The following is a 14461-nucleotide window of genomic DNA, read 5'->3' on the forward strand; positions in this document are numbered from 1 at the left end:
TACAAAGTTTGTAAATTCATACAGTTTTCTATAGTTTGATTCAGCTGTGATCAGATCCTGTGGATCAGTCTCTTATACATTTGTTGTCTTAATGGCATTGTGGCAACACATAATTGCTGTTTGGATTATGTTCAGCTGACATTTTTTTAGCAAATATAGCACTGAGAGTTGTAGGGAGAAGGCTTGCATGGAATGGTCAGTGTACAAAGTGCAGGACCTTTAAGTCAGAGATCTGAGGTCACTTTCTGAGTTGTGCAACAAAAGGACTTCAGTTAAGGTCAGTAAAAGGTTGTCCTTTTCTGTCACTGCAGGTCTTATCTCTGTTAGCTAAGATCAGTATATTTGCCTAAGTGCTGTGAGTGTCTAAACGAACCAAGAACCGTTTTAACAATTTTACAGATGAACGGATTAATTCATTAAAATGTTTTCTCATTTTTGCCTAACCAAAAAGTAATCTGAACATAAAAATTAAAAAAAATCTAATTTTAGGGCTGAATCCAGAGGTCAGCCCTGTGTACAGTTGTTTTTGGTGGCCTGTTTTAATTTTAGTTTTAGTCTAGTTTTTGTGTGAAGCTGTCATTTTAGTCTTTATTAGTTTTAGTCACGTTAATACTATTTTTGAGTCTAGTCAAGTTTCAGTCAACTAAAAGTTTGAGCATTTTTAGTCTTATTTTAGTTAGAATTATCCATGACTATTTTCATCTAGTTTTAGTCGACGTAAACTGATGGCATTTACTCTAGTTTTAGTCAATGAAAATTGTATTTTAGTCTCTTTTTTAGTAATGCAATTCTATTTAACCCAGTCAATATAGTATAAGTACCTAGTAGTATAGATGAAACCAAAAGTTTCTTTTAGCCAAGCCCATTTCAAACAAGGTTATCTTATTACATTATTGTTACCTTATATAGATAGAATACATCCAAAACACATTTTGTGCGATTTTGTGGCCGCATTTCTCCCCATATTTTTCCACAACACACTCTGTTTTCTTTTCTACTTCTATGTAATGAAAGTTTTTCCAAATGTCATTTCTTCTTTTTCTCCCAAAGACGAACTCCGGCTGGCCGGCCATCGATCCCTTTCTCTGTGTCAGACTTAACTTTGTTTGTTTTCGTCTTCTAAATAATGCCGCGAGTGGGGCTTAAGGAAGTGACGTCGCCTGCGTCTGCACAGTGTGACCTGATGTAGCCCCTGAAGCGAGACAGAGGAAACAGAAATACTGCAAAATTGTCAGGTTTTGCAGGTGAAGCTGCCAAATAGTGTTTGTAGTGAACTCAATTATATTGCCAGACGAACTGAGGTAGAGAATAGTCTTTTACTAGCAACACTCAAAACAACAGTACAAAGTTCAGTATCAAAATCAGGTCAATAATGCAGTCCAAGGTCAGCGCCGGTAAACATCTACAGCCAGGAGATCCACAAGAGAGAGGTCAGGGAGGAGATATCAGAGGGTCGGGGCACAGCAGGCAATCAGAATCTGGGGGGAGTAAGGCAAACACAGTGGTCAACAGGCAATCCGGGGTCAGAACAAGATAATAAGGCAGAGAAAGAATGCTGGAAAGTCAGAGCTGGGGTCTAGAACAATCTGGCAACTTCCTGGTGTGGGGAAGTTGCCTATATGCTTGTGTAGCAGGTGTTGCCAATCTGGGTGATGAGATGCAGGTGAAAACAATACCAGCTGATTAATGTAAAGAGTCCAAAACTGAGGTGAACCAAACAGGAAGTAATCTCAAAATATAAGCCTGGGACCAGAAGCCGGTGGGGCAGAATCTTGACACAAAATAATAATAATAACGCGACTAAACGAGATGAAATAACGTTATAACATTTCATTTCATCTCGTTTTGGTCAACGAAAATGAAGAGACATTTTAGCATAGTTTTTATTTTGTAAAGCACATTTAGTTTCATTTTTTTTTTTGTCAACAATATTGCATTATACATTTAACTGTAGTCATCGTCACATGACTAGCATTTTCATTACGTCTCGTCTCGTTTTCATCACGCGATAAAGGTTCATTGGTGATGATATTTAGTCATAATTTTCGTTGACGAAAGCAACACTAGCCCTGTGATAGACTGGCAGCTTGCCCAAGGTGTACCCCACCACTCACCCAGTGATTGGCTCCAGCATGTAGTGGTGCATGTATGCAGATATAGGGTATACACCAACCTCTTGGCAGGGAATTTACTCTATATTTAAAGGAAGCCACAAACATTTATCAGTTGACAGCTTGCAGTATAAGACTGCAGGCAATCATGTTATAGTCTTTCATGTTTTTGGTACAAGAGAGTTTTGTTCCCTGAGCTTAGCCTTTGAGGCAGTGCTTCCACCCAGACAACATGAGTGATCTCCTGAAATGGCACCAAGCCTAGAGAGAAACGTCTTACAGACGATCTCTGCGAACAAATTTACATTTCATTCCAGTTACTCCATAATGAGAGGGCTTTATATCTTACTGGCCACTGTGTATCTGCCTACCTAGGCACCACCGGGCTGATGCCGCTTTATGAAAAATAAATATATAAAGGTATGCAGAATCAAAGTAAGCAGGTTAAATGCTAAGGAGTCAAGCTCCTCACTTGAACCAATTGTTCTGATCATTTTCCATCCACCAACTTTCACCCATCTTACTTCTAATTGGTGTCACTGAGCCATTTCTGTCCATCTGTCATAATATGAACAGCACATATTAGAGCCTTCCTAGTCAAAATACCAAGGTAGTGCTTCAGGATGCAAAGTATGGATTTATTCCACCCACTTGCTAATTGTAGACAAGTATGTTGACACAGAAATGTTTCCTAATGAATGCATGGATTGGGTTAATTAATGGCCCCATCAGCATAACTGATGAGTCTTAATATATCATTGTGATTATGGCGCGACATAAACTCAAGTGGCTCTTTTCACATCAGGTCCAGACAGCGCTTGTTTATCTACTTTATTCAACACATTGATAGAAAACATGAATACTCAGAGCACAGCATTTGAAAACTTACAGCTATCACATGCATTTGTACCAATGTAGCTATTCTACATTTTGCTGTGAGACTGGGTTGCGAAGGATTGCAAATGATAAAGGAATCGCTTGCTTTTCCAAGTTTACCATTCAGCTGACACAAAATTACTGAGCAAAACTGAAAAGAAACATCTAAATAATAATAAACAATCATAACATGACATATGAGAAGAGATTTATTAGTTTTGTTGTTGTTACAGTGGTACCACAAGAATTTGCTTTTCACTCATCTAGCATAAAAATAAAATAGGGATCATGTCAGCTTGTATTTAGTTAGCAGAGCATCAGGTTTGGAGATTTAGTATATTTGCATTTATATACAAAGTAAATCACCAGTAAAATTACATTATTTACAACAAATTGCATTTTGTTGGCCTCCTCTATAATTACCTATCAAACGCTTTTTCCTTTATAATGGTGCCAGCCATAAACACCTGACCACATTTTCCTGATGAACACACAACTGAAGGTCAAGTGTTCAGGTGCTTCAACATCAGATTCACAGAAATGGCAGATAATTAAATCTGAGACTAGTCCTTGGAGGAGTATATTTTAAAGTGTATTTCTTTACATTTATATCTGGTTCTTTTTCTGCATCTTCCTCTTTCTCCTCCTCCTCTTCTTCTTTCTTTTCCTCTTCATTTTCCCCAGTGCCAAAACTATGAACCTTTCTTTTCTTGTTTACACATGTTTGCACACAGCAAGTCAGAAATGAAACCCTAATGTTCCAAAACTTAAATATAATATATATAATATATAAGACTCCGCTTGTGCAAGAACAGCAGCTCAGAAGCTAATAAAGCTGATAAGCACTTTTCAATGAACAAATCATTGAAACACTGAGAAATAGATGATTTAAGTTAAATAGTAAAATAGACCAACCACAGCTGATTCCAGCTACTTCTCTGGTGCCAAAAACAGATGGGGAACAGGTGGGAGGAATCATTTGTGATTGCAGGGGGCCAAAATAAAATAGAACAAATAAAGTAATGTCATAAAGTAATGCCCCCCCCACCACTTACCTTTCCTCAGTCCCACTGAGGATTGTTTTTCTGCCTAGAGATGGAAAGTGTATGACCTATGATCACTGGCCACGTGATAAAATGGCTGGATGCAGTGGACGCAGGCTCCAGGCTGGTTTTCAGCAAACATTGACTGTTTGCCTAATTGTGTGATGTAGGTGTGTTGTTCAAAGTACCATAAGTACAAGTTGTTAGCAATAGTAACAAAAACTAACAACTGTTGTTCTTATTCTTAACTCTGTTTTTTTTCTTCCTATTATTATTATTATTAACTTTGGTCTAAAAAGCAATATATCTCTCCAGTATTCAGTTGTTGTAATTGAGATGATTCAGAATCGTTACTTCCTGACCCTCCCTTGCTGCTTCAGCAGTACTGGTTGGAAACAAATGTTTTTTTTTAATTTTTCCTTAAATTTTTTTCTGTCATTCTTCAAGGCAAATACATTTTTGTATTTCCTTCTTTTTTCTCTTTTCAGAAGGTTAATTTGAGTAGTACTGGGAATTTAAAAATTAAAGATTAGATTCACCGGTTCACCACTCAGACGCATTAGTGAGACTGAACTTTTCTAATTACTCTGTGACCTATACAGAATGTATATGAGTAATGATCAGTCTGAAATGTACTATGATTCTTTTTAATTGAAGTTAGAGTAACAGAAGTTACACTTCACATTGTGCCATCAGTGGGGGTGCGATGATACATTTAGCTCACTTGATGAAACGATACATTGGGTTTAAGAGAACGAGATGAGACAATATTTTAACATTATTTTTAAGAAATCTTCAATGACAAACTTTATGACTGGAAAAATAGAATTTTATTTGACTGAATAAACCAAAGTTTGCATTTTGAAATGTTTTAACTAGCCATCTTTTAATGAAAGTCACTTCACTTCTGCTTTGTGAGTATGAATTGTCATATTCAGTAAAAGACAGAACAATGTGCAGCACTGTAGAAGGTTTTCCCACAAACTCATCTGACTGGCTTCTCTCCTGTATGATTTCACATGAGTCTCTTCAGACCTTATAACTGTGTGTGAACTATGCATGAGCTTCTAACGTCTAACTGAAGCTGCTGTGCTTCCTACAGAATTACATTCTAATTGTGGCAGTGGGGGGGCTCATCCGACCTGTCCCTTCTGCTCTAGCTCTCCCTAAGCAGCAGCATGTTGGCTGCTGCCCTCCTCCTACATCTCTCTCTTCCTGACCCTTTCTTGCTGCACTGCAGCACTGGTTGAAACTAATAAATATGAACAAATCAGCTGAATCGCTAATCACGCTGATTGGACCGATCAGCTTTTCCACGGGCTATGTTCTCCTGGACTGAGAGGGGCAGACATTCAGCATCAGAGTTCATGACCTAGTGTTAACTTTATCCACTTGTAGAGCAGTTCATGTACATCCATGCTACAGTGCCTTGCGAAAGTATTCGGCCCCCTTGAACTTTGCGACCTTTTGCCACATTTCAGGCTTCAAACATAAAGATATAAAACTGTAATTTTTTGTGAAGAATCAACAACAAGTGGGACACAATCATGAAGTGGAACGAAATTTATTGGATATTTCAAACTTTTTTAACAAATAAAAAAACTGAAAAATTGGGCGTGCAAAATTATTCAGCCCCCTTAAGTTAATACTTGGTAGCGCCACCTTTTGCTGCGATTACAGCTGTAAGTCACTTGGGGTATGTCTCTATCAGTTTTGCACATCGAGAGACTGAAATTTTTGCCCATGCCTCCTTGCAAAACAGCTCGAGCTCAGTGAGGTTGGATGGAGAGCATTTGTGAACAGCAGTTTTCAGTTCTTTCCACAGATTCTCGATTGGATTCAGGTCTGGACTTTGACTTGGCCATTCTAACACCTGGATATGTTTATTTGTGAACCATTCCATTGTAGATTTTGCTTTATGTTTTGGATCATTGTCTTGTTGGAAGACAAATCTCCATCCCAGTCTCAGGTCTTTTGCAGACTCCATCAGGTTTCCTTCCAAAATGGTCCTGTATTTGGCTCCATCCATCTTCCCATCAATTTTAACCATCTTCCCTGTCCCTGCTGAAGAAAAGCAGGCCCAAACCATGATGCTGCCACCACCATGTTTGACAGTGGGGATGGTGTGTTCAGGGTGATGAGCTGTGTTGCTTTTACGCCAAACATAACGTTTTGCATTGTTGCCAAAAAGTTCGATTTTGGTTTCATCTGACCAGAGCACCTTCTTCCACATGTTTGGTGCGTCTCCCAGGTGGCTTGTGGCAAACTTTAAACGACACTTTTTATGGATATCTTTAAGAAATGGCTTTCTTCTTGCCACTCTTCCATAAAGGCCAGATTTGTGCAGTATACGACTGATTGTTGTCCTATGGACAGAGTCTCCCACCTCAGCTGTAGATCTCTGCAGTTCATCCAGAGTGATCATGGGCCTCTTGGCTGCATCTCTGATCAGTCTTCTCCTTGTATGAGCTGAAAGTTTAGAGGGACGGCCAGGTCTTGGTAGATTTGCAGTGGTCTGATACTCCTTCCATTTCAATATTATCACTTGCACAGTGCTCCTTGGGATGTTTAAAGCTTGGGAAATCTTTTTGTATCCAAATCCGGCTTTAAACTTCTCCACAACAGTATCTCGGACCTGCCTGGTGTGTTCCTTGTTCTTCATGATGCTCTCTGCGCTTTAAACGGACCTCTGAGACTATCACAGTGCAGGTGCATTTATACGGAGACTTGATTACACACAGGTGGATTCTATTTATCATCATTAGTCATTTAGGTCAACATTGGATCATTCAGAGATCCTCACTGAACTTCTGGAGAGAGTTTGCTGCACTGAAAGTAAAGGGGCTGAATAATTTTGCACGCCCAATTATTCAGTTTTTTATTTGTTAAAAAAGTTTGAAATATCCAATAAATTTCGTTCCACTTCATGATTGTGTCCCACTTGTTGTTGATTCTTCGCAAAAAATTACAGTTTTATATCTTTATGTTTGAAGCCTGAAATGTGGCAAAAGGTCGCAAAGTTCAAGGGGGCCGAATACTTTCGCAAGGCACTGTATATACAGCATGCTGAGCTCAGCAACAGCTGTATTCTGACAGGGTTGTCATGTGTTTGTGTGTGTGAGAGAACGAAACAGAGCAGGGCATGGAGGGATGAGTGTATATATGCGCTACCCATGGCACTACATTGAAATAAGATTTGACCTATTTTAAATCAATATGTGGCAGTTAGTGTTGATATTGTGGTGGCTCACCACAAATAAATCAATGTATGGGAAACACTGAGCTGTGCGCGACCTTCTAACTAAACTCCTTTGCACAAACTGAATATTAAGAAGTGGCGGGGACTTCTTCTATGCTAATTTCACCCTCACACTCATGCTGGTTGCTGTTATGTACCAATATCACGACACAGCTTTTCACCTCGACAATAAATATTGTCACACCCCTAGTCATCAGTTAGTCTTTTTATTTTATTTTTTTGTTTCCACGTTGCTCCCGTAAAATTACCTGAAATACTATGGAATATCCACTAAAAAGTTAGCATTCTTTTACAAATGACAAGATTGAACAATCAGATGTTTCATTTATTTCCATTGTACTGCAAGAAACACTGCGTCTGGGTTGCTCTTCATAGCACAGAGAGATAAATCCATTTTAGCTGCTGCTGCAGTGAGGGACAATTCATTTTCAGATGTTCTGGCTTTCCAGTTTGGAAGCTGGTTAAGAAAACTGGCTAATGAGACAGTGAGATCCTGTCATTCCTAGTATCTTGTGGGGTTGCTAACTGACTGTCATTCAAAGTGCATATGATCAAATACCAAAAATTGTATTTAAGTTTTGGAACTCTTGAAAACCAAGTTGCATTTACTAATCACTGAGCTAAGCCATCAGTTGAAATGTGCAAGAATTTTATTTTTTCTCTTGCTATAGTATTTAAAAAGTATTCTTTAATGAGCATCTCCAGTTTAAGTCATTAGAAGGTAATGTTAATCGTTTTAGTGACTGAGTGTTGAGAGAGGTTTGTATTCCTGGAAGCAAAGGTAGTGATGGCATAGCATTAAACATTAACTCAATTGATCTACAGTGTAAATAAAGTCTACTGGCAACATTTAAATGTGCAGCAACAAGTGTCATGTATTTTTAATGATCTGCACATTACTGTCAGGAAGCGCATGAGGGGCAGAGTGGAGAAGCTGTTTGCTTACGGTTACAGTTTCACCTCAATCTCACATGTCTTCTCCCCCTCCTCCTCCCATGCTTTTGAGAGGATTGGCAATTTATTTGGATTAATTTTTTTGTGCCATCTGTGCAGAAGCGATAAGGGAATAATATATTGTATGTAAAATATTTATTTATTCATCTTGTTGCTCTGGGGGGATTTAGCTGGTGAGGCATATAGTTTTTTATAGCAATAACAACTTGAATCAAACCAGATTTTCTTTTCAAGGAAGTTCTAAAAATATATATTAAAGACAATCATTCTAATTAGCTGCTGAACATTTTCACTTTTAATGTGCTCTCAAGATTGTTGACAGCAGATGATTTAGGTAAGAATGTGAGGTTCTGCACATTCAGACCAAGAAACCTTACCAATGCACTGCAACAGTCAACACCAGAGACGACTGAGATGCTTTTGCTCTCTCTTTCCTCCTCATTTTCTGACTATGAAAAGACCAGAAAGACCAGCAAGTCAGTGCCATCTCTTATTTTGTGACATTTTTTGTACTCTTTCATTGCACTCAAAGAGGCAGCACTCCCACTCACTCAACATAAATGCACAGGGTTTCTCATGAATTGGAAATTGGAAGGCAGTGTAAACACGGTGCCATACCCTTAACTATGTCACTGACCCTCTCAAATGAAACGAAGACCCCCAAGGCTGCATTTCTGTAGGAGGTGCTGACCATAGCTTTGACTTTTTAAACAGATAAGTAAACAGAAAGATTGCTGGCTTCTTTAAAATTCATGTGATCAGGAATTTTTGTTAAATATTACAGAGCTTAGCTCTAGATTGTGTTACAGTGTGGTCTGTGTCAGGACACCTATCTCAGTGGTTGATATTGATGCATGGTAGCTTCTCATATTCTCTCTTTTTAAATTCTTTTCAAATGCTGTTTCTTAAAAGATTAAGATGCGTCCCTGTACTGTTACCATGGTGAATCTCAGCACTTCTTTGCTTCCTTATTTGAGACAAACATTATACAGGTAGGTAAGTACAGGTAATGCAGGAAATACAGTGGTGTGAAAAAGTGTTTGCCCCCTTACTGATTTCTTATCTTTTTGCATGTTTGTCACACTGTAATGTTTCAGATCGTCAAACAAATTTATATATTAGTCAAAGATAACACAAGTAAACACATCATGCAGTTTTTAAATGAAGGTTTTTATTATTAAGGGAAAACAAAATCCAAAACTATATAGCCCTGTGTGAAAAAGTGTTTGCCCCCTAAACCTAATAACTGGTTGGGCCACCCTTAGCAGCAACAACTGCAATCAAGCATTTTCGATAACTTGCCATGAGTCTTTTACAGCGCTGTGGAGGAATTTTGGCCCACTCATCTTGGCAGAATGGTTGTAAGTCAGCCACATTGGAGCGTTTTCGGGCATGAACTGCCTTTTTAAGGTCATGCCACAGCATCTCAATTGGATTCAGGTCATGACGTTGACTAGGCCACTCCAGTCTTCATTTTGTTTTTCTTCAGCCATTCAGAAGTGGACTTGCTGGTGTGCTTTGCATCATTGTCCTGCTGCAGAACCCAAGTTCGCTTCAGCTTGAGGTCACAAACGAATGGCCGGACATTCTCCTTCAGGATATTTTGGTACACAGCAGAATTCAGGGTTCCATTTATCACAGCAAGTCTTCCAGGGCCTGAAGCAGCAAAACAGCCCCAGACCATCACACTACCACCACCATATTTTACTGTTGGTATGATGTTCTTTTTCTGAAATGCGGTGTTACTTTTACACCACACATAATGGGACACACACCTTCCAAAAAGTTCAACTTTTGTCTCGTCTGTCCACAGAGTATTATCCCAAAAGTCTTGGGGATCATCAAGATGTTTTCTGGCAAAACTGAGACGAGCCTTTATGTTCTTTTTGCTCAGCAGTGGTTTTCGTCTTGGAACTCTGCCATGCAAACCATTTTTGCCCAGTCTCTTTCTTATGGTGGAGTCATGAACACTCACCTTAACTGAGGCAAGTGAGGCCTGCAGTTCTTTGGATGTTGTTGTGGGGTCTTTTGTGACCTCTTGGATGAGTTGTCGCTGCGCTCTTGGGGTAATTTTGGTCGGCCGGCCACTCCTGGGAAGGTTCTCCACTGTTCCATGTTTTCGCCATTTGTGGATAATGGCTCTCACTGTGGTTCGCTGCAGTCCCAAAGCTTTAGAAATGGCTTTATAACCTTTTCCAAACTGATAGAGCAGAGAAATTGAACTCAGGTGCGATAAACCAGTGTTTTGACAGGGGGGCAAACACTTGTTCACACAGGGCTCTATAGTTTTGGATTTTGTTTTCCCTTAATAATAAAAACCTTCATTTAAAAACTGCATGATGTGTTTACTTGTGTTATCTTTGACTAATATATAAATTTGTTTGACGATCTGAAACATTACAGTGTGACAAACATGCAAAAAGATAAGAAATCAGTAAGGGGCAAACACTTTTTCACACCACTGTAAGTAGAAATAAATCAGTGTTAATATAATGTGACTAAAAATGCACAAGTAAAATCTAAAATGGTAAGACAGAAATCCATGTGTCTGACCCAGAGTTGTAAAGGTATGAACTGACATCCTTCTGTTCATATGTTTCATTCAAACTACCCTATGTGTGCCAGCTGATTTATATTTTCAAACCATGTAAAAAAATCTACTTTTTAGTAGAAAGATGATCTTCTTCCTGTCTCTATATTTCTGAGTATGTGTAAGAAATCGAGGCAGTGGCTCATCATGAAGGCTTGCTGCTGTAAGCTACCTTTCTGGGTGAGTGGGGGGTCTGTTTCATGTGAAGTTAAACCACTGGAGGTCAGCAAAATCAAGACTTTCAGCTGCTCTTCAGGATCCTCTTTAAAACTGATAAAACCATTAGTTATTATACTATTATACGTATCTTCAGTGAATGGGCCAAATTTTTATTAAGGAAAGAATTAAAAACTTTTAACATATAAATTAATTACAGTTAAATTAATCTTTCTTTTTTTATTTAAAACGGAGAAAGCTTAAGTTGCTGTGCATGATTGCACCCTGTTTCCAGTGTTTTAGCAGAGGGGTGGAAAACTGACATGTTGCTTCATCATGAATTGAAAACAGGTTTTCCTATCGATAAGGTTGTGTCTTTTAAGGACTTTGCAGCAGTTCTGTGCCTCTCAGCAAAGAGGTGGGTGATGGAACTCCTCCGAGAAGTGTGTCATCCTTCAGTTTTCACACTTGACTGAGCATCCATGCACATGCAAGCATGTGTCCTTGTAAGTCTGTGGGTGACCTTAAAATCTCCATATATCATTTCATATCAGTATTAGGGTCAGTGTAAAGCAAAGTCACAGGGAATGCACAGCTTAGCTGCTGTTGTTGATATTTAAGAAGAGTAACATTTAGTAGTGTGTCTGCACTGTGAAATACATACACATCAGGACATTTGATTTAACGTAGACATTAAACATAAAAACGCTGCTGTGAATCCACTTTATAACAGTAAAATGATCATCTCACATAGACTGCGCTATTGCTCATGTGTATTGATTACACACACCAGTTTTGTGTCTTCTTTCCCCACCTTAGCACCACAAATGCCCCAAGGATGCTACTGACCCCACTGCAGCCGCTGAAGTGGAAGTGACTGATGCTGTAACAAAAGATGCTGTGACAGCGTAAATAGAGCTGAGAGTCTTTCAGCTGCAAAGTGTTGAGCTCCTGTTACACTGCCATCGTTCTAAACAGTTTAGATATTGCTCTGTACACTGAAAAATTAGACTCCCAAACATTAAATAAAAGCAGATCATAAACATGCATCTGGCAACCAAAGGTGCCAGCTCTGGCAGTACTTTGTCAGTGCGATCCAAAGATTTGTCATGAAAATACAGCAGATGTTTTGCTCTGTGGAAACAGTCAGGAATCAGTGACTCCACTCCTGGACCAAAGGAGCATTTTCTCACTGGTTAAACCAATATCTTGTAATTGCAATGGAGCACAACAGTGCAGTTTCAGCTCATTGTCTTAATTAGTTTTGAACAAAGTGAGTGTGTGGGCAGATTAACAAAGGAAACCTGATGACTGTTTGTGAGCTGCATTTGCATATGTACAAAGAGTCTAGTTACTAAGCTTATTGGAAAATTGTCAATATTTCAAGCAAGCTGTTAACATGCTGGCTAGTAGCTCAAACGGCATTAATATTTCAATTTCCTCAATGTATATCAGAATATCACTCTACAGATGAAAATTTCCCTTTAATAAGGAAACTGAGAACTGCAGTTATCATGCCAATATTGTATAATGACCCATATTATTACTTAGCAAAAATAACTGAATTCTAATGAAGGTGATTATATAGTGAAGTAAAAGACATAGGGTAATATGCATGATTGTTTCCCCAGGTAAACTAATTAAAAGAAAAACAATGCTGATATCAACCATCCGGGCAGATGAAAAAAATCATGAAAACATATGTGCTATAAGGGAGAGGAGTAAATATTGTGTTTGACAAACATTGAATTATTTATGTGACTTGATTGTATACATTATAAGTGAGAATACTGGATATAAATGACATATTTAACAGTTTTTTTGAGTATAATCTTAGAATGATTACTCCACTTTAATAAAAGCCTTATTTTTATGCCTTTACAGATGTGCACAGGGGGACGTTGTCACACACACAGCATGGCTAAACCGGTCAAGTATACTTTATGCTGGAGAAGACAAATGGTCGGTGGATCCTAGAGTGAGTCTGGTGACCCTTAATCAAGAGGAGTTTACCATCAAGATTGAAAACGTGGACATGACAGATGAGGGGCAGTATGTGTGTGCGGTCCAGACGAGCAGTCGACCAAGAACCACCTCAGTGCACATCCTTGTCCAAGGTAACACGTATGTACCACTGCTACTGCTGGAGCTACTGCTACCGATACTAAATAACAGTAATAACAGCAGTAATAATTAAGTCATTTTGAATATGTTTTGTAATTTCTATAAAACAGCTATTTGTTTAACCTGCTGCCAGCTATAAATCTTTACCTTGGATTTTTTATATTCTCATCTTGACAGGTGTTTAATGTAACACATCCCCATTTCCTAACAAGCATGTCAATTCTCTATTCTCTATTCACATTTACCAGCATCACATCGGAGTACTGATCTGTTTCAGCCATACAGTTTAACAGTCTAGTTTTAAACTGGGTTGGTTTGCACTATATGATTAATGATGTTATTCCTGACCAGCACATGAGGGCATGAGTGAACAGACCAGAGTAAAAACAGACATGTGCTCCATTTATCGAATCTCATTTCCTCAGTCATTGCTCCACTGGAGCAATTATGGGCTAAATGCCTTGCTCAAGGAGAGGTAGGGGAGTGTGTTCCTCATTCGCTACGTGAGGTGAGGTTAATGGGGAATACCAGGTGTTAAGATGCTTTGGCTAAAATTATGTGTGGAGTTGTGATAGTGTCCTCATGGAGATGCAGGCACAGTAATGAGATGGTTTAATGCTACCAATGTATTATGCAAATGATCTGTACAGCATGCAGTGCTGCTCATAACACGTCATCCCCAAGTTCATTAACAGGAAAAGAAAAAGCTATTATTGGCCAAGTTTGGATTTCTTATATTTTCAGTTTTGTTCTGCAACAAGATGCCAAACAACAATAATGCAGGATTAATAACAATGAAACAATGTAAAGTAGCAATGCATTTTAAAGCCACACCACAATAAAACTGGCTTTAACTTCTGCACTGATCAAATATGAATATTTTGAAGTAAATCATTTTTATTTGACTAATGAAAGTAATAAATGTGGTAACACCTCTTGCTTCTGTATAAACATGTTTTCTTCAGATTTTGGTGTCTGTTTATTCCTTTTTCAATACAATATGCCTTTTCAGGACACTGATAACAGGATCATTTGCATTCTACTGTATAACCTCGTGAACAAACAAACTCAAACTACAGTACCTTTTATAAAGAAATACCAGGTATTTTAAAAATGATCACTCCACTGAATGGCCATTATTCATGGTTATCGTGCCCAGAATTATGCTTCAGTTCCGGCAAACTATATTATTTACAAACATTTTAATATTTACAGGGTTTTCCTGGGTCAGTAAAAGTCTTAAAAAGTCCAAAATCCAATCATTGTATTTTCCATCCATCCATCCATCCATTTTCCTCCGCTTATCCGGGACCGGGTCGCAGGGGCAGCAGTCTAAGCAAAGATGCCC

At 38.6% G+C, this 14461-nt stretch overlaps 1 protein-coding gene across 2 annotated transcripts in view; it reads left to right on the top strand.

Moving 5' to 3' along the window:
- LOC109972012 (opioid-binding protein/cell adhesion molecule-like) overlaps positions 1-13898 on the top strand; it is a 641198-nt gene extending 627300 nt beyond the window's left edge. Inside the window, exons 3-4 of one of the 2 annotated variants that reach the window (XM_020620599.1) lie at positions 12874-13106; positions 13291-13898. In XM_020620599.1, the coding sequence (XP_020476255.1) occupies positions 12874-13106; positions 13291-13298 (241 nt within the window). In that variant the 3' untranslated portion in view covers positions 13299-13898. The remainder of the gene's footprint in view (positions 1-12873; positions 13107-13290) is intronic. The other variant, XM_020620598.1, reaches the window with a different exon arrangement.
- The last annotated feature ends 563 nt before the right edge of the window (positions 13899-14461 follow it).

Source organism: Monopterus albus, unplaced genomic scaffold (genome assembly GCF_001952655.1).
Source record: "Monopterus albus unplaced genomic scaffold, M_albus_1.0 scaffold243.1, whole genome shotgun sequence".
Taxonomy (NCBI): Eukaryota; Metazoa; Chordata; class Actinopteri; order Synbranchiformes; family Synbranchidae; genus Monopterus; species Monopterus albus.